Source organism: Nuphar pumila, chromosome 11 (genome assembly GCF_984573655.1).
Source record: "Nuphar pumila chromosome 11, dmNupPumi1.hap1.1, whole genome shotgun sequence".
NCBI classification, from domain to species: Eukaryota; Viridiplantae; Streptophyta; class Magnoliopsida; order Nymphaeales; family Nymphaeaceae; genus Nuphar; species Nuphar pumila.
The window spans coordinates 19,931,550-19,957,889 of NC_143259.1; the positions used below are offsets into that span (position 1 = coordinate 19,931,550).

The 26,340-nt window shown below is 35.9% G+C and overlaps 1 protein-coding gene across 1 annotated transcript; it reads left to right on the forward strand.

The window, feature by feature from the left end:
* The first annotated feature begins 1,493 nt into the window (after positions 1 to 1,493).
* LOC149822158 (GATA transcription factor 26-like) lies at positions 1,494 to 24,826 on the forward strand. Its single transcript, XM_089981061.1, has 8 exons — positions 1,494 to 1,903; positions 5,539 to 5,907; positions 17,519 to 17,954; positions 18,280 to 18,352; positions 18,550 to 18,653; positions 18,729 to 18,915; positions 19,017 to 19,137; positions 24,124 to 24,826. Exons 1-8 carry the CDS (start codon positions 1,864 to 1,866, stop codon positions 24,495 to 24,497), a joined length of 1,704 nt encoding a protein of 567 aa, XP_089837187.1. The 5' UTR covers positions 1,494 to 1,863; the 3' UTR covers positions 24,498 to 24,826.
* Positions 24,827 to 26,340: the final 1,514 nt, after the last annotated feature.

The following is a 26,340-nucleotide window of genomic DNA, read 5'->3' on the forward strand; positions in this document are numbered from 1 at the left end:
TAATTGGTGTTTTTTTTTTTCACTTTTATAATACTTTCCATGGCCAGGGAGGGCTTGAGCAACGTTTATATTGTGAAATTACTAAAATACCCTTCCCATGGTTGTGTTTAAAAGAGAAAATAGTTTTCTCTTTGTGATTAGATGTTTTTGTTTTGGAAATAAGCCTTAGAATATATTGGTGACACGTGTAAGGTAGTATGGATTGTTTCGAAAAGCTCCTTCACCTTCCAACTAATTCCTAGACAACCCTCTTTCTTTAACCAGTGGTCATGTTGCAATGTAGGCTTTATCTTTAGGTTCGATTTTGAGTAACCTCATCAGTGTTCTTTTTATCGCGAATTGTAGGTAAGTTTTAGGTCAGGCTCAAGACTCATGCAATTCACTTTGAATTCATATGTATAGTTACTTAAAAAGTGAGAATCTGAGATGCATTGTTTGAACACCTTGGATTTGAGTGTTGTGTTCGATCTGCATTTAGCGGCTTTATAGACCGCATCAGATCATCCAATTTTGAGACAGGAAATTCTTAACGCATCCTTAATGTAGCGTGATCGCATTAAAAGAGCCAATCCCAATCGAAATATAAGGTTTCGCGAATTGGAAGAACCGATTATAACGTTAACATAATTTGCTAAAAATGGTAGGTTTGTTTACATGCACAATGGCAAGCAAGTTCAGCAGAATTTGAACTTGAGATCCCTCAGTTAAGATGGTGCAACTTTACTGATCTAGCAATCTGGATCGACTCTTAACATGGGAAGTTGCCTTAAGATAATTAGGTAATCTTATTTTTTCCCTATACTGGCAACCATGATGAAGTCATTTTGTCTTATGGCGAGATTGATGAAAAGACCATTTTATCCTTGCCTACTAGTCAAACACAAAATTGAACCACTTATGACAACCAACACCATCCTCCCAAGTGAGAATCATGTTCTCAAAATGGCTATAGAAGTAATTTGTTAGAATGTGGCAAAATGCTGATGCTAACCCAACTCTTGCACGTTATGGTTGAATTTATTGAGATTTTCAAGAGAAAGGGACGTGAGTGTCATTCTAAGAGATAATCAATGACATTTTGGCCAAAGTGTCCTGCAAGCTATTTCAACTAGTGTCAAGGGCGATATAGGCTTTTTCTTAATTATTTTTATCTACTAATTGATAAAATTAATCCCACACTAACTCACCCTTTCACTTCAGCTTTTATTTAATTTCTTAATATCAAATTTCTCATTTAAAAAAAAAGGAAAAAGAAAAGATGGTGCAGGCAGAAGGGGTCAACAAGATATGTATCAAATATTCCTTCACAATTTAGCTATCTATTACAGGAGAAATAAATAACAACATTTAATAATTTTCTATTTTATAAATTTTGTCATGAAAAAAAAGTAATGTAAAGTTAAGCATTTACTACACCAAATATGGAGGGTCATGCGCCCCTCTTCCTTGCGTCCATTTTCAACCCATTTTCCCAAAGAATTCAGAGCAAATTTTGATGGATTTTTAGCCTCTATGGATTGTACAAAGAGCTCTAACGAAACCCATTTCAATCTATAGTTTTTCAATCACTCTGTTTCTTTTCTTTTGAATTTTTTTCCAATACCAAGAAAATAATTTTGCCTTCTTTTTGGTCTTTCTATGGGTTCGTGGTTTTTTTTGGCTTTATTGTGTAGTAGTTTGTGTTTTCCTATAACTACCGAGGAAGAAGAAAGAACGAAGAAATAGTGGGTTATTGGGTTTCTTGGGATTGTTGAACGTTTGAAGCATTTTTTCCAGCAATATTGGTTAAAAAAATTTAGTGGGTAACTCTTCTTCTTGATAGAAATTCTATATCTTTTTTGGAGATTGAGGAAGAAGAAGCATATGGGTAAGCAGGGGCCATGCTACCATTGTGGTGTTACAAGTGAGTCTTTCTCTTTTTATTTGTCTTTTTTTCTAAGATGGTATTTCTCTCTGTTTTTTTTATCGTGTTTTTGACGAGAAAAGTATCGGGTTCTTATTTTGGCCTCTCTTTTGCGTAAAGAAGGAAGTATTATTGTTTTTCAATGTTTATAAAATGAAGAAATTGTTAGGATAAAGGAATGGGTTCGGTGTTATTGGAGTGCAAAGAAAAATTGCTTTATGTTATTTGTTTTGGCTCAACAGTATTGGAAAATTTGATAACATGGACTTCTTCTCTAGTTTCCAGTTGTAGTTTTGTTGTTTCTGCATTTTGGGTTTATAATATCTTATTTTTTTCATTCAGTTCATGTTTTCTGGAATTATATCCATTTTGTTAATTGAATTGTGCAAATGACTTTCACCAATTTGTTGATATGGTGATCTAAGATCATTTGACTGCAAGTTGGTTTTCTTCTTTTGTATATTCAGAAGTAAATTTTTGGGTTCTCTTTGCATATTGGTGATGCAGTAGTCATTGTGTTTTAGTGGGTTTGTGTTAAGTCCTCTGCATTAGCGCTGCAAGATTCATCCTTCTCTATTTATTTTTTGTAGTTCAGCTCCAAGTGTATTTGTGGGGAACCTTCTTCTCCTTAAGTACTGTCACAACTCCCCACGTGAGTTGCCCATTTGTGAATTTTACTTGTAGACAATTTACTGGAATGTTTGGACTTTTGTCTTTTTGTTCATGGCTAGTAACTTTGTTATTCTGGTTCAGTCTTTCTTTCTGCCCGAAGTTCGTTTAGACATTGTGCTTTCAAATCATTGTATATTCAACCATGCATGACACCTTTAAAGCAGCCAGAACTGAAAGTTCACCGAGCAGAAGGCATATTGATTGTCAGTCTTTGTCATTTGTTCATGGTTAGTACATTAGAGATGTCTCTGGATTGTCTTTTTCAAAGTCATCTGTCTGAGTTCAACCGTGTAACGTACCAGTAAAGTAGCTTGATCCAGAAACTTAAGCGAGATTCTGCAAAGTCATATTGATTATTAATACTACAACAGTAGATTTGAATCTTGAAAGGTATAGAGCTCTTCTGGAACTTCTGGAAGAGAATTGAGTACCGAGACCTCGAAAATTGGTAATCACTTCACTAGCCAATTTTCTGAAATGTCACTTCACATATGTAATTTTGAAGGTACAGAGCTCTCTAAAGTGTGACATCATTAAGCTGGTTGTTACTTTCAATAGCTACTTATTTGATGAGGTGTAGCTGCATGTTTGCAGCGGATGTGGAGTTTTAGCACAATGTGAATAGTGTAGTATCTAGTTCACCAATTTTAACCAAAAGTAAGGCTGCATATCTCAAACCCTGGATGGCACTGGCTTGCAGGCTGTGTTTCTTGTACTGTCTGGCAGTGTGAAATGTCTCATGCAGGTCAGACAGTACCAATTTGGTTGTCTGGTTTTACCAAAAAAAGGTGTACACATCATATGAGAGCCAGATTTTCAATTAGTATTTCCAATGTTATCCTATGATGTAAACAAGATTAACTTGTAATGCTCTGATAAGAGTTAACATATTCACTCATTCAAAAAATTCTTCTTCATTTCTATTCATGTTTTGTTTTGTTTTATCCCTCGCTTTGCCTCTGAAAGGGTTGTAAAGCATGATGCGGTGAAATTTGCAACTAAATCTCAAACGGTTTTGTGTTTTCCTTTTTCTTTTTTATTTCAATCTAAGTTGGATTGGTCTCACATTCGAGGATATAAGTACGAATGCCGCCACAATATGGCATCTTGTCATAGGCTATGGCAATCCCCGTACACTTTGTGGGAGCTGAGTGCTCTTTCTGGTGTGTGTATGTGTGTTTTCTTTTCCTCTTATGATTCTTTTATTGATCTTCAAGTATACCGTAATGTGTCAACTCCATCCAGTGTCGACAAGGTTTACATGTCATCCATATCATCATTGATTTCTGCAGAGTATTCCCAGTTGTGGACCACATTTGATTTTAAGTTGAATAATTAGATGCAGTGCAACCTGTTTCCATCTAGAACATGTGATTCAGTGCTTATTTCATTTCTTACGTCAAGTGAGCAATCTGTTCTTTTCATATCATCAATGTGAAACTTGATATACTCCTGTTCAGTTTTGATTGGTTAATGAATGTGTGATGGCCCATGTATATGCCTGTAGATGTGCACAACTTCTCCTGGCCATATATCTTCCTATATCTTTTTATCTTGTAAACACTCTTGGGAAGATCAACATATACAGGTTTAGGTTCAAAGGTACTTCTTTCTTTAAGTAACTGATGCAGATAAAACATTCTCAACATGTGTTGTCATATACTTCATCTATTGGAAATTTGGAATCAGAAAGAGGTGACACTAATTTTTTTCTTTTACTGGTTTCTAGGGTAAAAACTTTTCAAAATTGAGGTCTCCATACTTTGTATTTGTCTTATGGGAGGTTCCTTACATTTAATATTGTAATCCACTTGAGCCAACTAATTCTTGTTTCTTGGTCAATCACCAGGTTCGAGAATGGTGAAAGAGTGTCATTATTCTTTCTTTGTAGCTTCTGTTCATCGTGCATATTTGTTGTCTGCCTTCTTTTTCTTTGAGTCAATCCTTCCGGAGTTTGAACTATGTTCCAAAGAAATGCTTTTGTTGCTAGGAAATTTAATGTTTGGATGCATTACACAAGTAGGCTGCCTTAATGTCTCATGTTACAATCATATGACAGGATCTAAATTGTGAGACATTCATCATAGCTTGTGAGATAGTGCCTTTGTTTTATTGTTGTAATTGTCCATGTAGATTCAAGGGAGGACTAGATACTGTATTCTCATATTAGGATCAGTTCTTCCATTCTCATCAAAAGGAATGCAAGGTGATTTAGTTTTTTGGATGTTGGGGGGAGATCTGATGGAATATGTGGAAATGTGGGTTGAACTTTTACTGATGATTAGAGACAAGCATTATGTGGAATGTAATTTCTGTCATCTCTTCTTGTTGAATCTTAATCAGCCTCACATGCAAAGTACGTAATCTTGTTTTTATTGAAGATAATATGCCTATAAACTCACTGCATTTGAAATATAGAGCTTAGCATCATGTGGTACAATACATGCCTCTTGGGTTTTTATCTGGTTTAATCCTTAAAGTTTATTTATTACTTAATCCACAGCTGTTGGAATGATGTTGTATCATATGTAAGTTGTTTCTTCACTACTGCATCTGAATTTAGTGGGTAACTTAGAAAACGCAAGTTGTAAATTGTCTGTACATCTTAGTTTTTGTAATTCCTATATTAAAAATATCAAGGTGTCCTTCCATTCATGATGATGCTTTTATAGGTTGGATTATAGTTCTACCAAGCAGTCTGTGAGAAGGCTGTGTCTAGTGCTAATTAACCTCGGTAGTTGGAAGCAAGGGAGTGCTTTGTGACGTGGTACTGATGGATGTATGCCACATCTTCGCTTTGCTGGTTATGGCATGCTCTAATTCAAAATTGTGCTAGCTACATAAATAATCTTACAGAAATGCCGTTTTCACTCCCACTACGACTCTTCTTAACTGTTATATATGTATATCAGTATATATAGGTGACCTGTGTTTCTATTTCTGAAGCTTAGTTAATGGTTCAGGTACTCCTCTTTGGAGAAATGGACCACCAGACAAGCCAGTTTTATGCAATGCATGTGGTTCAAGATGGAGAACAAAGGGTTCACTTACGAACTACAGACCACTGCATTCCCGTGGAGAGGCTGCTGAGTCAGTGCAGCGCAAAACTACTAAGGTGAAACATGTTCCTGGTGAGACTAAAGAGCAGAAATTGCACAAAAGAAAGTTGGATGAAGTAGACCAAGAAAGTGAAGATGGAACTAGTGATTATGAGCCTCAAAATGAAAAGGTTTTGGAAGAAGAGTCAAGCAATCGGTCTAGTTCTGGGTCTGCTATATCATACTCTGAGAGCTGTGCTCAGTTTGGCAGCACAGATGCAATTGACTACACAGGTTTTTTCTATGCTTTCTTTTCTCCTATTCTACAGTCAGGGTTCCTTGGCTACACAGGTTTAACCCAGAGTTACCGGAAGCTTCTTAGACAGGTCGAAAGCTCGCTTCCCGGAAACTTGCTTCGGAATCCCGATACTCCTCGCTTCCGAAACTTGATGAGAACCTCGATTCCCCCACGCTTCTCCTATGCTTTCCACACGCTTCATTTCTTCTTATTATATGTTCTCTTACTCAACTTTTCATGCTTTTTATGTGTTTTCTCTGGCTCTTCTCATTCACTTCCATGTGCTTTCGCTAAATTGGTAGTCATCATTTTTAGATTTTGTTAAAAATTTAATTCTTACACTAAAAAATCATGAAATTTAATATTAGTCACTTTTATTTTAGTTTTTATTTGTGTTTTATTTTGATTCTCATTCAATTCTTATATTTTTTTTTATTCCTCGCTTCCCGCTTCCTATATATTTTAAAATGCATCGCTTCTCGCTTCCGCTTCCCGTATCATTTCCCGCTTCCGCTTCCTAGTCTGGCAACCTTGGTTTAACCTCATGTCTGTTCAGGATTCCTATGGACTATATCTGTATCCACAAAACCATACTCACTTCTTTGGTATAATAATTCCGATATGATAATTTAAGAAATTGAAAGGCTCTTAAGTTGAAAAAAGAAAAACCTGGAGAATCTAGGTACCATGAATTCCTTCTATTGTTCTGAAATTCTTTGTTTTTTCATGTTACCAAAAATTATGAGAGTATCTTTTTTCTTCAGAAATTTTGTTCTGATCATGTCATTTTTTTTGCTTGAGTTGCAATGCATGAGGAGATTGTTCTCGTGTTTCTTTCTCAAAGAAGTGAAAATTTAGCTAGTTTGCTGCATTCAGGTTATATTCTGTTTTCATGAATGGGAAGCCAATAAATGTTAACAACTTGTGATACATAACTGATGCAAACAGATACCAACACACACATGCAAGTGCGCACTCGAGTGACATATAAAAGACATGGATGCATGTGCACAGATGCAGAGTATGTGCCTCTGTGAATGAAAGGACATGTGCATGATCAAGTTCTATTTTGATGAATGAAAAGAAAGCAGCTCATTTTTCTCAGATTACGTGATGGCTTCTTTTTGTTTTAACAAAGAAATTGATTGGTCATTTTCTATGTCAATGTCTGTGGGATTATGCTTGCTGTTTTGTTTTTTGTTTTAATATTTTACCATTTACTTGTTGGCTATGAGGTCTGTCTTTATGGTTTCTGAGTTCTGTTTTCAAGTGCATAATATGAAATATTTAAATTTAGTGGTAGTTTAGTGGAAGTCCATAAATGCTTCCCATCTTTTTAATGGGCTGCACAGAACAATCCAAGTGAACTTCTAAATGGGATGGTATCTGCATCTTGCAAATTGTCATGTCGATATTTCCTGAGGTTGCAATACTGATAAACATGTGACATGGAACTCTGTCCCACTATATATTTTTCTATCTACATTTTTTCTCTGAAATGCAGTCTCTATGCCCATTGTATTGTAATGTAATACAAAAGAAGTCTAAATGTCACTTATGGACATACCCAATCACAATGACCACTTATGGGTCAATTACATAAACAAAAAACACACACAAATCAGCCACTTATGGGCATACAGCACATAAAAATATTGAATGGCATTGAGAAACAGCTCTAAGCAAAAGCAATACAAAGAGTGGGGTTTCAACCCCATTATATACACAAAAGAGACCATGAGTAGCCGTTGGGGCCTCTCCAAAGGTTAGAAATGTAGCCGTTGGTGAGATCCCAATGGCTCAATGGTTAAATGACCAATAAGCCCAACCATATTCTATAATGTACAAAAATAAAAATAGAAAAAGGGTGCATAATATACAATTGTAATGAAATAAGCGAAAATACAAATAACAAGTCAAAAACACTTTGTAAGTCCAACAATGGACAAGAACCAAGAAGAATACAGAAGCACTTTAAGTGCAAACACATAAACCCACAAAAGGATAATGCCAAAAGGCAAAGAGGAGAGAAATATTATTGAGAGAGAGGGAGAGAACTATATCCAAATGAGGGGGGAACACCCCCTTTATATACACAATAAAGGAGAGAGAGGGAGACCTTGGGGCCCCCACTCATGTAGTTGTTGGGGAGCCCCAACGACTCCATAAGTGGGGTCCTCAAGGGTTCCAAAAAGAGAATAAAAAAGGTAAAAATAAAAAACAAAAACAAACAAAAGATAAGTTGTTTTAATAAACAACTTAATTATATATGAAAAGACCAAAATACCCTTATCAGGTATTTTGGAAATACAGAAATATTATATATATATATATATATTTAACACTCCCCCTCAAACTTTACAGGGAAAGAACCAAAAGTTTGCTAAGAAGAATGAGAAAACGAGAAGTAAAAAGCGCTTTGGTGAAGAAGTCAGCCAACTGATATTCCGAGGTGACATAAGGCAAAGTGATAGTTCATTTTAAATATTCATCACGAACATAGTGACAATCTATCTTGATATGTTTGGTGCGTTTATGAAATGTATGATTGCTTGCTATGTAGATTGTACTTTTATTATCACAATACATCTTTGAAGGAGTTGAGATGATGATCCCCATATCGCTGAGAACACTTTTAAGCCACACAATCTCCATGATTGTAGTCGCCATGACCCGATATTCGGTTTCGGTTGACGATAGAGATACTTTTTGTTGTTTCTTGTACCTTCAAGAAATAAGATAATTACCTAAAAAAATACAAAAACCAGTAGTTGAGATTCTATCATTGAGATTACCTTCCTAATTAGCATCATTATAAACAATTAAATTAAAGGATGAGGAAGAAGATAAGAAAAGCTCTTTTGAAATGGTGTTCTTGATATATCGCACAATTCTCATTATTGCTGCTATGTGAACAATGGTAGGGGCATGCTGAAACCAGCTTGCCTTATGAACTGCATGAGCAATATCAGGTCGGGTGATGGAGAGATAAGTAAGAGATCAAATTAATTGACGATATGGAGTAGGATCGTCAAATAGAACACCATCTTCAAGTCTTAATTTTGCATTTATAACTTCTTGAGTCTCCACCTTCTTTTCATCTGAGATCCCTGACTTAGCACAAATATCAGCAACTAATTTCATTTGAGAGAGTATGTATCCTCTATGTGAATAGGCCACTTCAATACCTAAAAAATATCTCAAGAAACCTAAGTCAGACATATCAAAAGTTTTCTTCAAAATAGTTTTAATTTCATTCACTCCTTTGCCATTTCCTGTGATGATCATATCATCAACATATAGAAGAAGAATCACAATAGAGTCACTTGTTTTCTTAACAAAGAGATCAGTGTTAGTATAGCAAGTGACAAAACCCAAATTAATTAATACATTAATGAATTTATCATATCAAGCTTTAGGAGCTTGTTTAAGACCATATAATGTTTTTTTTAATTTTAAAACTTTTTCATTTAAAATCATGTCGGAAGGAAGTTCCATGTAAACTTCTTCACCAAGATCATCATTTATAAAAGCATTTTTAACATCTAATTGATAAATAAATTATTTTTTAATAGATAAAATGACAATGCGAGCTCGAACACTTGTCATTCGAGCAACCGGGACAAATGCCTCATCATAATCTATCTCATATTCTTGAGCATATCCTTTGGCCACTAACTTTGCCTTATATCTCTCTAAGGACCCGTCACTTTTGGTTTTTACTTAAAAAACCCATCTACATCGTATAGGTTTCTTTCCTTGTGGAGGATTAACTATTTCTCATGTTTGAGCTTTCTTAAGAGCATTAAGTTTAAATTCCATAGCTTCATTCCAATGAGGGTATTATTTGACATCATTATAATAAGATGGTTCATAGAAAGAGTGAAGGGTTATTAAGCATGATCTAAAATTTGGAGAGAATGAGTCATGGGATACAAATTTATTTGGTGCTTTAGAAATACGATTTGATTTTCTATGTGAAGACTCTTCTAAAGATGTGTTTTGAGAGAATTTGTCGAGTGCACATGGATGATTACCTTCTTCCCGTCTAGTATACACATGTGTATTACTTGGTATATATTCATTCAAATTTTCATGTTGAGTATTATCCTTATCATTAAGAGAATGTTCATTTTGATTAGTACCATTGTCAAAGGACTCAAGGACCTCAATAGGATTAGACTCATCATTTCGTGGTAATAAATCAAATAAAAGGAGTAATCAATGTTTTTTCTTGATTCTTTACTCTCAAAACCATTTTCATTTTTAAGAAAAGTAACATCCTTTGAAATATAAAGCTTGTTATTTATCGGATCAAAACATATGTATCATTTTTTATTTTCTCCATGGCCTAAGAAAAAACACTCAATGGCTTTTGGAGAAAGCTTATCATTTTTATGAGTAAGAACATAACACTTACAACCAAAGATTCTTAGTCTTTAAAAATTCGGAGTCATTTTAAAAAGTTTTTCAAATGGAGAAACATTGTTTAATGAAGTTAAAGGAGTTCTATTAATTAAGTTGAAGTTAGGACGACTTCGGCCCAAAATGTTTTTGGAATATTCTTGAAAATTAAAAAAGTCCTAGTAGTTTCTATTATATGTCTATGTTTTCTTTCTGCTAATTCATTTTTTTGCATAGTTTTAGGGCAAGACCTTTGATGACAAATTTTATTTTGTTTTAAGTAATTTTGAAAATCATTAGACATATATTATCCTCCCGAATCCGATCTTAGAATAGAGAGATTGCTTAAGAATTGATTCTTAATTATTACATGAAATTCTTTAAAGAAAGAAAACACCTCAGATTTATGATTTAGGAAATAAATCCATGTGTATCTAGTGATATCATAAAAAGAAATTACATAATATGAGAAGTCACCTTTTGATATGATAGGTGAGGGACCCCATACATCCGAATAAAGTAATTCAAAAGGCCGTGTAGATACAAAATTTATTTGAGGAAATGGAATCACTTTCATTTTTTCAAAAATACAATTTTTATAAGCTGGCTTTTTTATTACATGTATTTCCCAAAAAAGAGAAAAGAGACATCTTTGAAAAACTAGGGTGGCCAAGTCTCTTATGCCAAACATCAATGCTTTTGACATTTATAAAATTACAAAATGACTTGGGTGAAAGAGTTAAAAAATTCATAAAATAAAGATCGCCTCTCTTATGGCCTTGCCCAATCTGCTTCCTTGACTGGAGATCCTGCATGGTGTAATCTTTAGGTGAGAAAAAAACTTTGCAACCATGATCGAAAATTTGAGAAACAAAAAATATATTTAAATTTATTTTTAGAACCACCATTATTTTTGGAACAAGAAAATTTTGAGATGTTTTAAATCAAGTGTTCCAATACTTTCAATTTTTAAAGAAGTCCCATTGGCCGTTGAAACATAAGACGAGGAAGGGTTGGAGTGGACTTTAGAAAGAATATTCTTATGTGGTGTCATATAAAAAGAAGCACCGGAATCAAGAATCCACATATCTGAAGGAGATGATGATGTTGCGATGGCGGTACCCAAAGTTAAAGATGACTTGACAAGATGTTGGAGTGCCTCCGAAATTTGATTAAGAGTATCTTTAATATCTCCTCCATTTTTGTTTGTATCTTCTTTCTTCGGTATAACTTCACCAACGAAAGCTACTTTACCCTTAAGCTTAGGACATACCGGTCTAATATGTCCCGGTTTATTACAATGTTGACAAGTAACACCCTTTCTATAACCATTATTATAGTTGGATCCATTTTCATAGTTATTAGTTTTTGCAAAGCGAGGAGGTTTATAGGTTTTTACATTTGATCCCGGCCTAGTAATGGCCAAAATATCATCATTCTTATGGGTCATGCCAAGACGAGTTTCTTCTTGGTATACTTCGGCAAGAGCATCTTCGATAGGCATAGCCTTGCTACTATGAAGAAAAGATGCCCTTGTTCAAATTCCGGTCTTAGACCATGAAAGAATTGAAAAATGTGTTTTTTTTTCCAATTTGCTCTCTTCTCATTTTAATGTCTTTGGGAGCCACCCATTTAGGCTCAAGAAGAGCTAATTCGTCACAAAGAGGGGACAAAGCATTAAAATAATTGCAGACACTCATGTCCCTTTGTTTAGTGGATCTAATTTTATCTTGACAAAAATATTGTCTAGCTAGATCCTTTTGGGTATACATAAGAACCAAGCTTCATTGGCTCTTCTAAACTTAGCAATATTGTCCCAAATTTTTATGTCAACATTGTTCATAAACCACGCCAAAATCTTAGCATGGTTACTTTCCCAATCTTCTACCTTTACTTGATGATCATGAATGGCTTTAAGGCGGTCTTCCCCCATCAAGAGCTTTTTCAACACCTTCTTCGATTTTTGGTGAGCTTCAATGATGGTTCAAGAGACGTCCCCATCACGAAGCCCCAAAGTTTCTTCCCTTTAAGGCGATTCTTCATAGCTGACACCCATATCAAACCATTGAGCTTGATGGAGAGCTCCACCCTTCGTTCATGCTCCATGTTGAAGAAGAAGATAGAGATGGAGAAAGAGAGAGTACCTTGGTCACGATCTTTAAGTGGCACAAAAGAAACCTTCCAAGATCAAAAGAACCCAAATGGCTATGATACCATGTAATGAAATAAGCGAAAATACAAATAACAAGTGAAAAACACTTTGTAAGTCCAATAATGGACAAGAACCAAGAAGATTACACAAGCACTTTAAGTGCAGACACATAAACCCACAAAAGGATAATGCCAAAAGGCAAAAAGGAGAGAAATATTATTGAGAGAGAGGGAGAGAACTATATCCAAATGAGGGGGGAACACCCCCTTTATATACACAATAAAGGAGAGAGAAGGAGACCTTGGGGCCCCCACTCATGTAGTCGTTGGGGAGCCCCAACGGTCATATTTATGACCGTTGGGGACTCCAACGAGTCCATAAGTGGGGTCCTCAAGGGCTCCAAAAAGAGAAAATAAAAAAGGTAAAAATAAAAATAAAAACAAAAGATAAGTTGTTTTAATAAACAACTTATATTACATGTGAAAAGACCAAAATACCCCTATCAGGTATTTTGGAAATACAAAAAATTATATATATATATATAAACAATAATGATCATAATACCCTTACATATACAAAAGGATTAAAATACCCCTATGTATATACATTGATACTCCCCCTCAAACTTACAGTGTGATCACCGAAAGTTTGCCTAATTAAAAATAAAACTTGGGAGAAGGAAGGGCTTTATTGAAGAAGTCTGTAAGTTGATATTCAGATATGACGTGTGGCAGTGAAATCGTCTTCTTCAAAAGTTCTTTTCTGACATAATGGCAGTCCATTTCGATGTGCTTAATGCGCTCATGAAAAGTATGATTCTCAGCAATGTATATGGCACTTTTGTTATTGCAGCATAATCTAAATGATGTTGTTGATGGTACTCTAATGTCTGCTAGTAAGCTCCTCAACCAAACAATTTTTGATGTTGTGGTGGTCATAGCCCAATACTCAACTTTTGTGGATGATAGAAACACCTTTTGTTGCTTTTTGCATTTCCAGGACACCAGTGAGTCTCCTATAAAAACGCAGAAACCAGTAGTTGAGCGTCTATCATTGAGATCTCCTCCTCGGTCAAAGTCAGAATATGCAACTAATTCAAGTGGAGAGAAGGAAGATAACAATAATCCTTTGTTAACTGAATTTCTTAAATATCTAACAATACGTATAACATCACTAATATGAACTGAGGTAGGAGAGTGATGAAATTGACTAGCAGTGTGTACTGGTGATGTCAAATATGTCAAGACACTGATCATCTGTCAATATGGAGTGGGATCGTCCAACGGGGTTCAATCACCAATCTTTATCTTCGAGTTGATAACTTTGGGTGTGTCTACTCTCTTCTCGTCAGTTAGGCCAGACCTGTCGATAATCTCAATAGCAAATTTAGATTGAGTTAACAAATATCCTCGGAGAGAATAAACTACTTCAATCCCCAGGAAAAATCTAAGAAAACCTAAATCACTCATTTCAAAATTTTGTTTAAGTACATGCTTAATATGATTTACTCTCTGTTTATCTTCTCCTATTATGATCATGTCATCAACATAAAAGAGCAAAATTACAATACATGCATTAAATTTCTTAACAAATAAAGCAGTGCCAGTATAACATGAAAATACCCAAGACTAGTCATAACAAAATTAAATCGATCATACCAAGCCTTCGGTGATTGTTTGAGCCTATACAAGGCCTTCTTAAGATGAATCTTTCCTTTTAGAATATCATACCCAAGTGGTGGATCTATATGCACTTATTCCTTTAATTCTCCATTAAAGAAGACATTTTTGACATTCATTTGGTAGATATGTCATTTCCTAATAGCAACCACAACTATGGGTATTTTAATAGTAGTCATTCTAGCGATAGGGGCAAAGGTTTCATCGTAATTTATCCCATATTCCTTTGAGTACCCTTCGGCTACTAGTCTGACTTTATGTCTTTCCAATGTTCCATTACTCTTATGGAGTTACATTTTGAAGTTTAGACGATGAAAGTTGATTTATGAAGTAAATTGCAGTAAGGGTTGCCTCAGCCCAAAAGTGTTTAGGAACACTTTTGGAGATGAGCAAGGTTCTTGTAATTTCTATTATATCTCTATGTTTTCATTCGGCTAATCCATTTTGTTGGGTGTATTTACATAAGACATTTGGTGTAAGATTCCATTAGATTCCAAATAACTTTTGAAATCATTTGACATGTATTTTCCCCCTGAATGAGAACGAAAGATGAATATATTTGCTTTGAATAAATTTGTAACCATTTTGTGATTTTTTTTTAAGTTTTTGAAGACTTCATTTTTGTGCCTAAGAAAGTAAATCCATGTATAACAAGTATAGTCATCCACAAAAATGACATATTATACGTATCAACCTTTAGACTTTACTGGAGACAGGCTCTAAACATTAGAGTGTATTGATTCAAGTGGTTTTGAAGCAAAAAAGGTCCTCTCTTGATAAGAAATAAATTTCATTTTGGTAAGCATACAATTAGTATATTGGATTTTTTCATTGCAAAAATTTCTTAAATGAGATACATTTGACAATTTAGTAATACTAGGATGACCTAGTCTTTGATGCCACAAAACCAAATCCAATTTTTGTACATTGAAACAAAAATGTTTCTTTTGAATGATTAGCTGATCCATGTAGTAGAGATCTCCTTCTCTATGGCCTTCCCGAGTATGCTTCCCTGACTGGAGATCCTGTATAGAGCATTGGTCAGGTATGAAGGAGACACTACAACCTTGATTGGTGATTTGAGAAACCAAAAGTAAGTTTAAGTTGAGTTTTGGAATAATTTTTATTTTTGGAATACAAAAATTTGGAGTTTTTTCAAAATTTTCAATTCCTTTAACATCAAGATAGGTTCCATCCGCAGTAAAAATATTTTCTACTTGAATCAACACTATAATTGGTAAGCAGGAAACCATTATAGGTCATATGAAATGAAACACCAGAATCAAGGAGTCAAAGAGTCATACCAGGGGGTGATTAAGTGGAGACGATAGCACCAGTTGTGGAGGAACCTTTGAGGAGAGGTTGCAAGGCTTCCATTAATTGAGATAGCGATGTGTTCCTTATGGATTTACTTGAGTTTTCTTTGTCGACTTGAGAAGTACCAACCGAAGCGATCTTCTTTTCCTCTTTGGCTTTAAATTTCAGACAATATGGTTTGATATGCCCTGGTTCTCTCTACATTTGTAACAAACAATTTTCTTCTTTCCATCTCCTTTTTCCTCAAAAGACCGAGGTTTTCCAAAGTTATTTTTGTATAAATGTGGAGGCTTATATGTACGAGAACTCGCATCCAGTCTTGAAACGGCTAAAACATTATCTTTTGACTCCTTGGATTCGGTTTGGGATTTTAACTTTGTTTCTTTCATGCAAACTTGGGCTAAAACTTCATGAATAGGTGGAAGTTCTTTCTTGCTTTCTATGGAGGATGTTGCTCCTCATTTGCTCAAATTCGGGTCATAGACCCCTCATGAATTGGAAAAATTGTTCATTCAAAGTTTGTTTCTTTCTTTGTTGGGCATCATTTGGAGTTTCCCAAATAGATTCCATTTTGCCATTTGATCCACAATCTTTTTAGAGTCCCATAGTACTCTCTTACACTTTTTTCTCTTTGCTTGCAAGTGTGAATTTTGTCTTACAACTCCCATCTATTTGTGGCATCATTTTGGGTATAGGTTTGCTTGATAAAGAGCCAAGCTTCATTGGCTCTTTCAAATTCCAATATGTTCTCACATGTGTCTTCACTCATACTTTTTATAAACAAGGAAAGTACCTTGGCATGTCCAATTTTTCATTCTTTCATTGCTTTCTTATAGTTCAAGTGAGCCTTTTCTTTCTCTTCTCCTTTAAGGACCTCTTCTTTAGTAATCTCACCCTTTTCGCTAAAAGTCTTTATAAGAATAGGTTGCGGCTCCATCGAGGAACCATCAACATATTCCCACAAGCCTTTTCTGATTAAGATTCTTTTGATGGCGGTGGCTCATAAGTTATAGTTATTTTCATCAAATTTAATAGGAACTACCGTCACCTATTCTTTATCGACCATTGAAGAGATAAGAGAGAAAACAAAAAAATATATAAAACCGAAAAGAGTAGAAGGTACTTATTTTGGCAATGCTCCACATTTTGTTATGATGAACTCTTCGAATCTTCAATGAACCAGTCACACGAGCAACAATCTTCAAGTGAGGCTATGGGCACACTTCTCGAGGCTCTAGTTGATCTTCTCGATCTATCATGAGTCTTTTGAATGGGTCAATTACATAAACACCATCAATAGAGCACCAAGGCTCTTATACCTCATGTAATATAATACAAAAGAAGTCCAAATGTCACTTATAGAATGACCACTTATGGGCCAATTACATAAACACCAAAAACACACAAATCAGCCACTTATGGGCATACAACACACATAAAAATATTGAATGTTATTGAGAAACAGCTCTAAGCAAAAGCAATACAAAGAATGGGGTTTCAACCCCATTATATACACAAAGGAGACCATGAGTAGCCGTTGCGGAGATCCCAACAGCTCTATGGTCAAATGACCAATAAATCCAACCCTATTCTATAATGTACAAAAAAAAATAGAAAAAGGGTGTACAATGTACAATGACCATAATACCCTTACATATACAAAAAGTCTAAAATACCCCTATGTATATACATTGACATGTATATGCTTCCATAATCATGATATGCATTTTTTAATTTCCTACATGATTCATGTTTGAATCAGACAATAAAGAAGTTATTATGCTGCTTAATTTGATATTGACACATTGTATCTTTCTACGTGATTTTTCAGATTAGATTAGTTGTTTTTCAGAAATAAATAAAAAATCAAGAGCATAAGTCTGAGGATTCTGTCTTCATTCATGATTTTCATCATCTTGTCAATTAGAAATGAAGAAAATGTAAATGCATGACACTAATATGATCTATTCAATTTATCTGCAATTTTCTAAGTCAAATGTTAAAACATTAAATTCTGTTGCAGCACATTATCTTGATCTTTTTTATTGTATTTAGGTTCATCACAAACCATTGTCTGGGATTCACTTGTTCCATCAAGAAAGCGAACATGCCTCAATCGGCGAAAGCCAAAGCCTTCTCCTGTTGAAAAACTGACAAAAGATCTATACAGCATATTGCATGAGCAAGAGTCATCCCATCTTTCTGTCTCTTCAGAGGAAGATCTTCTTCTTGAAAGTGGAAAACCTATGGTTTCTGTTGAGATAGGACATGGTAGTGTTCTTATCAAGCATCCACATTCAACAGCCCAAGAAGAGGAATCAGAGGCAAGCTCACTTGTGATAGAAAACAAAAGGTACCCTGTTAGTGAATCTTATTCTGCATCTTCATCTCTTCCGGTACATATTCAGAGCAAAGGAATAAGTTCTGTTGAAGTCAGCAATGAAAAAGTGAAGAATGCCATGGGCCGTGGACCTTATGACCATGGAAAAAGGTGATTTCCTAAATGCTAACAGTTCTTCATGCAATATTGATGTTTGAAATGGGCTTGCATGGTTCTCTTAGCACAATTATACTTCCTTCTTCATTGAAATTTTCAGTTGCTATTATGTTTGGCACCTCAGGTGCTTCCAGTGCTCTTGTCACATGATTGTCTAATGTCTAATTTGAAATGATGAACCAAAGATTCATGTTGGTCCACGTGTCTTTCTTTTCTCAGGTTATTCTGGTAGATTGTGTCATCTGATTGCCCTTGAGAATGGCTGGAAATGACTTAAGACTTCCTTTCTTCTGAAACCTGTTTTTGTTCGACTTTGCAGGGAGAAGGTCTCCTATGACAAATTTCACGTTCTGCAAAGTAGTTCATCACCTCTGCGATTCATAGATTTGAAGGTATGGTCAAGGCATGTTCTTTTTTGACTAATATTGGGCATAACTAATTTGAGCTGGATATATACGGTTTTCTGTATCAACAATTTTAAGGTTCTTTGTTCTATGAATGGTTTTGTGTGAAGATCAAACAAGTAGTTAGGCTGATTTCTCAAGGAAATCATCTTGTAGCTCATGTGATTATGCTCTTGTTGGACTAGGATGTTATTAATTATGAAGAGTTCATGGAACATTTGACTCATGAAGAGCAACAGCAATTGATGAAATACCTTCCTTCAGTTGATACCTCCAAATATCCTTCAAGGTTTGCTACCTAAATTCTTCACACAATTTGCTGCTCCTTTTTTTTCCTGTTCTGATATTGTAGCCTTGTGTGCAGCCTTAGAAAAATGTTTGATAGCCCATCTTTCAAGGAGACCTTATATACCTACCAGAGGCTGCTTTCAGATGGCGTCTTTGATCTCTCTTTCTCAGGGGCAAGTATTGAAGCTTGTAAGACTTTAAAAAGGCATGTTTTGTTTGAAGCAACAAAGTCCAGATGGGTTGAACAATATACAAGGTTCAAGGTCAGCACCTATTATGCAGTATCTCTATGTTTCCCAAACATGATGTTGTTTTCCTTTGCCTTTTCATTTTGCTAATTTGATAGTCATCTTCCATTCCTTAGGACTCAAAAAATAGACAAGCTACTGGAAATGATCCAAACTTGCCACATGGTTCCCTTGAACGTCACAAATCAGTACCCATGAAGCGACCTCGTGATGGGCAACAGTGTCAAAACTTTTCAGGTATGAATCTCTTCTTCTTTAATCTGAAATTACATGAAGTGATTGGCCTTCCATGCATTCATATGTTCAATTGTTGGACCTTCTTAAACACTATTTTTTTTTTCCTATACGGGAATTCTGTTAAGGTTCCCTATGTTGGAACACTTGCAAAGTTATGACTGTCCCTTGGAAAGATGATGAGATGATTTATAAGCAATAACATCTGGTGCATAGAACTTCCTTTTAAGGTTTCAGAAATAATCATTGCATATCATTGGGTCTTTGGCAACTTAAATGAAATAATGTGGAAATTTTAATCTTTGTTCAATAAATTTAATATCCGTCATCCATTGGTATAAGCCTATGTCACAAGGACTCTCCAACTAGGTGCCGCACCCGCGTTGCACCCACACCCGATGCAGTCAACTTGACCCTGGGTGCAGTCAACGCACCCATGGTCATTTATGTCCAACTTTTGGACTATATATATATATATATATATATATATATATATATATATATATATATATATATATATATATATATATATATATATACAACAACAACAACGCATTCATCCCAAAACAATTGGGGTCGGCGATATGAACCAACAAAGAAAATCATTTTGGGTCTTCCACATGAATCCTTCTCCTCCATTCATTTCTATCCAATGCCATGTCCTCGGTGAGGTTCAAAGCATTCATATCCTTTCCTATCACCTCCATCCATGTCTTCCTAGGCCTACCCCGACCTCTTTTAACTAATATATTTTCCCATTTCTCCATCCTTCTAACTGGAGCATCATTAGGCCTTCGTCGAATATGTCCAAACCACCGTAAACGATTCTCTCTCATCTTATTTTCAATGGGTGCAACGCCTACCTTCTTACGTATCTCCTCGTTCCGAATCTTATCTTTTATTGTATTTCCACACATCCATCTCAGCATATATATATATATATATATATATATATATATATATATATATATATATATATATATATATATTTGCCGCACCCCCGCACCCAAGTTTTTTGAAAGTGCCGCACCCCCGCACCCATGTGACATAGGTATAAGCACTTGCTTATTAGGTTTGGTATGTTGACAGTGTAATTTCTTTCTTCATAAATTGCAATCAGTCCACATCAAGCATCTTCTTGTATGGATTGTTGACAAGAAATTAATTGTTGAAGAGTGCATTTTGATGTTCCAATTGGCAAGATAATTACCACTGATGATCATATCCATGTATAGGAGAAGAAATCACCTTGCCTAAGGAAATAGCTAAAGACAGCTGGGAAGGATCATAGGGACTGGCTGACCCCTGCCTGGATCGCTACAGTAGTAAAATATTCAGGCCAAGTCTGGAAGGCTTGCTTTAAGCTACAGAGCACATCAGAGGTAGCATAAACATCCAATAGGATCAGGAATTCCTGGTGAAGCAACATATTGATCCTGTTGGAAGTCGTTATATGAAGTTTGGTTGGCTTAACAGTGAATAGAAGAAACAGGTATTTAGCATATAAGTGGTGCTCGTTACTGAGGCATGGACTAAAAAATCTTAGCCATACTGTTGAGTGTTGACTGAAGTGGTCAGCAATCAATCTTTGGGTTACAAGCCAAAACCACACTATCTTGTGTTTCATAACCCACTGTTAATCTACCTCCTGGAAGAAAATCTAGGTCCTGATTCTGCATATAAAAAGTGCTTAGGGTCCCTATTGCATCACATGTTAGCATTTGGAGAGAGCAGTGTTCTGAAGCAGTTGTGGCTTATCACAGGACGTCAGGAACATCTATATCAAATGTAACTTATACCTAGATATTTTGTCCAACCACTGATGGAACATGTAATAGATCTAATGGCCAAAATGCACATGTTAGATGCAGAAGGGTGCAAGTACAAATCCCTACTGACAAGATCACCAATTTGCCACCCAGGCTCTTCCTGTCACTGAGTGTATCCAGTCTTAGATAACAATCTGTTAGTAAGGTTGCAACCATGCTTGGTGTCTTGACCAACTGTAAGTATGCCCAGATGAAGTTTTGAAGCCAAATAAACTTTAGAGGTATAGTGTTTACTCATACAATTAATAAGAATGGTCATCGTATAAATAGTGGCCCTGTTAATGGTACAAACTCACAACAGCATAAGCAGTTTTCCTAGGCGCCAAGAGGAAGATATACAGAACAATGAACATCAGATAGGAAAAGAGAGAGAGAGAGAGAGAGAGAGAGAGAGAGAGAGAGAGAGAGAGAGAGAGAGAGAGAGAGAGAGAGAGAGAGGTATGACTGAAGCAGTGTCAGGGAAGAAATGTTGAATCTACTATACTGTTACCATGACAGTTTGAGTTCCGGTGTTTCTGGGCTAACAATAATTGATTAGTGTGACCATCCAAATGGAACTAGATAGCTCTTCTGCAAAGAGTTCTGTTTAACCTATTGCTTTGTTGTTGGAAAAATGTATTTCATATTTCCCAGTTTTGTACAATAGTTGCATTGACTTGAATATGATGCTTGAGTACCGAGAATTAAAACCGAGTCAGGAATTACGGTACCTCATTTTTCTCATAGTAAATGCATAGCTCATGCAGGGCTTCATCTTAGTCAACCATCTCCAGGGTTCATAAGGGTTTAAACAACTTCAATGTGGGTATAACATAAGCAAGGGAACATTCAATTAGATAGGGTTAAGTAGCAAAAGGAAATGAGTAAGATGGAACTGATAGGACACTTGCTCAAATGGAGAAATTAGGTGAAACTAGAACATAAAGGTAATTTCATATGGAAGGAGAGAAATGACTTGAACTGCATCGGTTGCAACAAGTAAAACATGATGTCAAAAATAAAAGTGAAATGGAAAACGTGTAAATACTGGGAATGGGATTTAGGTCCTGAGGTGGCATCTTTGGTTTATAGAGAAGAAATAGGCAAAATATCTTGATTTTCAGGAGCTGAGGTGGTCAGGTTTGGAGGATCTAAGAAGTGGAAAAAACAGAAAAAGGAGTCCAGAGAAACTGAATTTCCTGAAGATTTGAAAATGGTAAATATATGAACCAAAGTCCATATGCAGATACTCAAACATCAAAATGAAATCTCAAAGCCAGCCCCATTGAACAGTGATCTCTTCATCTGGTTCACAGATTGAGAGTTGGCGCAAACTACAAAACTATGATGTCATGATGCCATCTTTCAGGCTTTGAAAGTGGGGCATGGAGGCTTCAATAAAAGATGCCTCAGTCATTAAAGTTTCTCTGGGATCTTCAATATATCCATATTTCCATTTTCTTTCTTATTTAACTATAGGTGACTAAGTTTCTCTGAGCTTTGATAAAAGACTATTAACAACAATTCTCTTAAGAGGACAACAATTTTAGGCACTTAGTCACTTATAGTTCTGCGGAAAACAATTTGTAAGATGGACAGATAATGACTATATTTGAAGAAGCTGCTGGAAAAAGATAACAGAGTCCACAACCCTAACTCCGATCCATGCCAAAGGGATTTTGCTGGGAAAAAGCCAACATGTGCATATTATGTGTAGGGCATAACAATGAGCAAGTAATGACTATTATTATAATGCTTAGAATATTCTTTCTTTCGCATTTCACTCTGGCTGATTGAGTGTACTCTTACTTTTCCATCTCTCTCTCTCTCTCTCTCTCTCTCTCTCTCTCTCTCTCTCTCTCTCTCTCCCCGATGCTGCCAATTGGTACTTTTGGTTCCAAGTTCAAGGTTGAGCTTGACATAGAAATTTTTGTGCTCACCAAAAAAACTGCATTACTTGGCTGTTCTCACTATAAAAATACCTTAGCTTGCTCCAGCATGTACTGAGAACTGCACCTATGAGCAAATGCTATCTTACCAGATTTACCTTCAACAGTAAAAATGGGAATCTGGCAACATAAATATATACTCTGACTTGAAAGGCCTATGATGGATCCAGACCTGGATTCTGTGAAAATCTCTATAAAAAGAGATTTTGTGTATCAACACAACACAAGAAAAACAAAGAGTGCACAAAGGCACAAAGGAGAATACTCACAAGTGCACAAAGGCACGGATACACATGCACAAAAGCATGAAAAAATATGAACTTCAATATATGAGATCCCAAGAGGGGCTTTACAAAAGCAATGAAAAACCTAAAGGGGTTCACCCATATTTATAATGATTTGGAGTCATGGGGAGCCCCTCCAACGGTTAGAAAAGTAACCGTTGGAGGGTGCTTCCAACTTGTGTATTGGGGACCCCCATGGTACACTTTATGAAAAAGTAAAAAGGGACAAAAAGAAAAAAAGGAAAAAAACAAAAACAAAAATAGAAAAATAGGAATGCGTAAAACATGTGGATTTACATAAATACCCTTATCGGGTTTGATATATATATATATACAAGATACACCATATTTTAACAGATTCTACAAGTCTGGTATGGGTAAGTTTGTTGCAGATCCAACTGGCTGAACTCGGGTCTTATTTTGGTTTTGTTGGGTTAAAGTCCCATTCTCCCAAGTTTACATAGTCTGGTTCAGTTCCAAATCCAACTGACCTGACTGAAGCCAGATCCACCAGGCCTGATCAGAGAGCAATCTCCTTTTTTCCAAGTTTATATATAGAATGATCAAGGTTACCATTGTATTCCAAGTTGGAATCTGATCCTGGCTAGAATTTCTCAAATGAGCTGTGGATCTGACTAGGACTTGCATCTCATTGACCCACCTGATAAGTATATGTTCAGTTTCAGTGTTTGTCCAGTTGGATTCTTTACCAGCTCCAACAAGATTTGATCCATTGACAGCCTTCATGACTAGTGACTGCAGATAGCTGTCTAGCAAACTTCATTGTCGGGAAAATACTTCTTGATTTGTGTTTTGAAGTATTTTTCTAAAATATAGCCGTCTCTTTTCAGTTGAAAATAAAACGTTTACATGGCTAAACTTGCTGTACTATTTCCCTTTAGGTTGGAATTATCAAATTCTTTCTTATTGAACAATTGCATCTTTCAGAGCCAAAACACAAAATAAAGAGTCCCAATAGGTTGCAGAAATGCGAGGTCATGGATCCACCATCTGCAAAATCTCAAGCAAATCCATATGATAAGAAAGGAAAAGCCTACTTTGAGGAGAATGAAGCTGTCGACTATGATGCATCATGCTTCAGTCCAAGAAGCTTGTTTGTTTCTCCTTCAGACAAGAATTTGGTCATGCTTGATTCTTTTCAATTCACAGATGACTCCTCAGAACAAGATTTACTACTAGATGTTCTTTCAAATGTATCATTGCAGCAGGCTGAGCTTCTTGATTGCAATTTTTGGAAGCAGAAATCATCTCCAGCTGGTTCCTCGATAGAAGCTCGTGACAAGCAAGGAAATCAATCTTGAACTCTTCATGGCCAATTCTGGTTGATAGCCAAGCAGAGTCAGCTTTTTGTGTTGATGTTAGATCTTAATGATATGATAGGTTTCAATATGAAGCATCAGAATTGTCAAAAGCATCTTTATCTGAAAATCTTGGCTACATGCTCTGTGCAATGTTAAGCAAATTCTTCACGATTTTCCTTGGTTGAGTTGATAAAAAAATGTGGTTGCACATGAGGATATAGTTTTGTAAATCCTTCTCATCTACATGTTTACAGATAAACTGAGATTTTTTGTCTATAAGCAGGCCTTATGTTATGCCAATGACGTGATTCATGTAAAAATTTTGGAAAACTTTCATACTTGTTATCATGGTGATGTTACTTTGTGTTCTTTTCAGTTTTCATTGATTTACTTATTCAGAATCTGTACCAAATTCTGCAATAGCAGAAATGACTTGGAATTTTGGAGAGACTGGGCCTTATGTTTAGGCCCCTAGTCAACATTGAGTTCTTAGTGATTCAAGTTGGTTGGATAGTCTTAATTCATATTAGCTATCTTTTCTGACATTTGGATAACATAACTGTTCATTAGTGGTCTTGTCCTTCTTGGCAGAACCACGTTAGATGAATGTCCTACTGTTACACATTTAACCAGCATGAATGATGTAATTCTACAATGAGTTTTTCCCCTTCTTTTCAAGGCTTCTCTTGATCCTCCTTGCCTCATGGGCGGCATGGTTTTAGTTTTTCATTGCGGGGCTCTCTCCACTTACATGTATATTTTCCTACCTGCTTGTTCTGGTGCATTACTTGATCAAACATTATGATGATGAAATCATGAGTAATGTAATGAACATGCTGACAGTTTTGCTCTGTTCTTTTCAGGCAGAAGTCTCTCTTGTGTTTAGATTTTGGTCTATGGGACTCCACTTTTATGTTTCTGTATTTTTCCTACCTGTTTGATGTGGATCCACTCCCCTTAGAGCTGAACCTGCCTTGGGCATTTCTAACACATATGGATCCTACCTGAACTCTGATACCAGTTGGAGTTGATTTGTGCATAAAAATGGCGAAGATGGATGTTGGGCATGGGGCTCGGTTCATCCCCACTTGAATCTAGACCAGGGTTGAGTGAGGAAATCCCCATGGCTTGAACAAGAATCTGGATTCTGGCCCAACTACAAACAGACCAACAATCCAACTAATTATGACTAAGATATGGATCTGAGTGACTCGGACAGGTAGATCATTGTAACAGCCTGGTTGAGGTGCAACTGTAGGGATGAAACAGGTCTGATATGGATTAGGGTTATGTCTGACCCAAGGCGTGACTCTCTCTCTCTCTCTCTCTCTCTCTCTCTCTCTATATATATATATATATATATATATATATATATATATATATATATATATATATATATATATATATATATATATATATATATATATATGAAACGGGTCTGATATGGATTGGAGTTATGTCTAACCCAACACTAGATCAAATTTTGAAAGAATTGAGTCCAGTTTTGGATGTGGAACCGAATTGGATGTGACAAAAGAGTTTCAGATCTGGATATGATCTGAGACCCCTGTGGTACTAGATCTGATAGAAATAAGTAAAATCTTTTTAGTTTCAAGTGGGAACTAAAGCTGATTGTGTTAGACTTGGTTTAATCACGGGTCCAACTTTTTTTTTTTATTTGATTTCCCAGCCATATTTGCTCAGAATCCAACTCGGATTAGGATATACACTGTGGAACCAACAATCTGGGTTAGATCAGGTTTGGAACTCCGACCCCTTTGCATCACTACTCTTTACTCAACTGCTGGCTGCTGGTCACTGTAACAAGGAGAGAGAGAGAGAG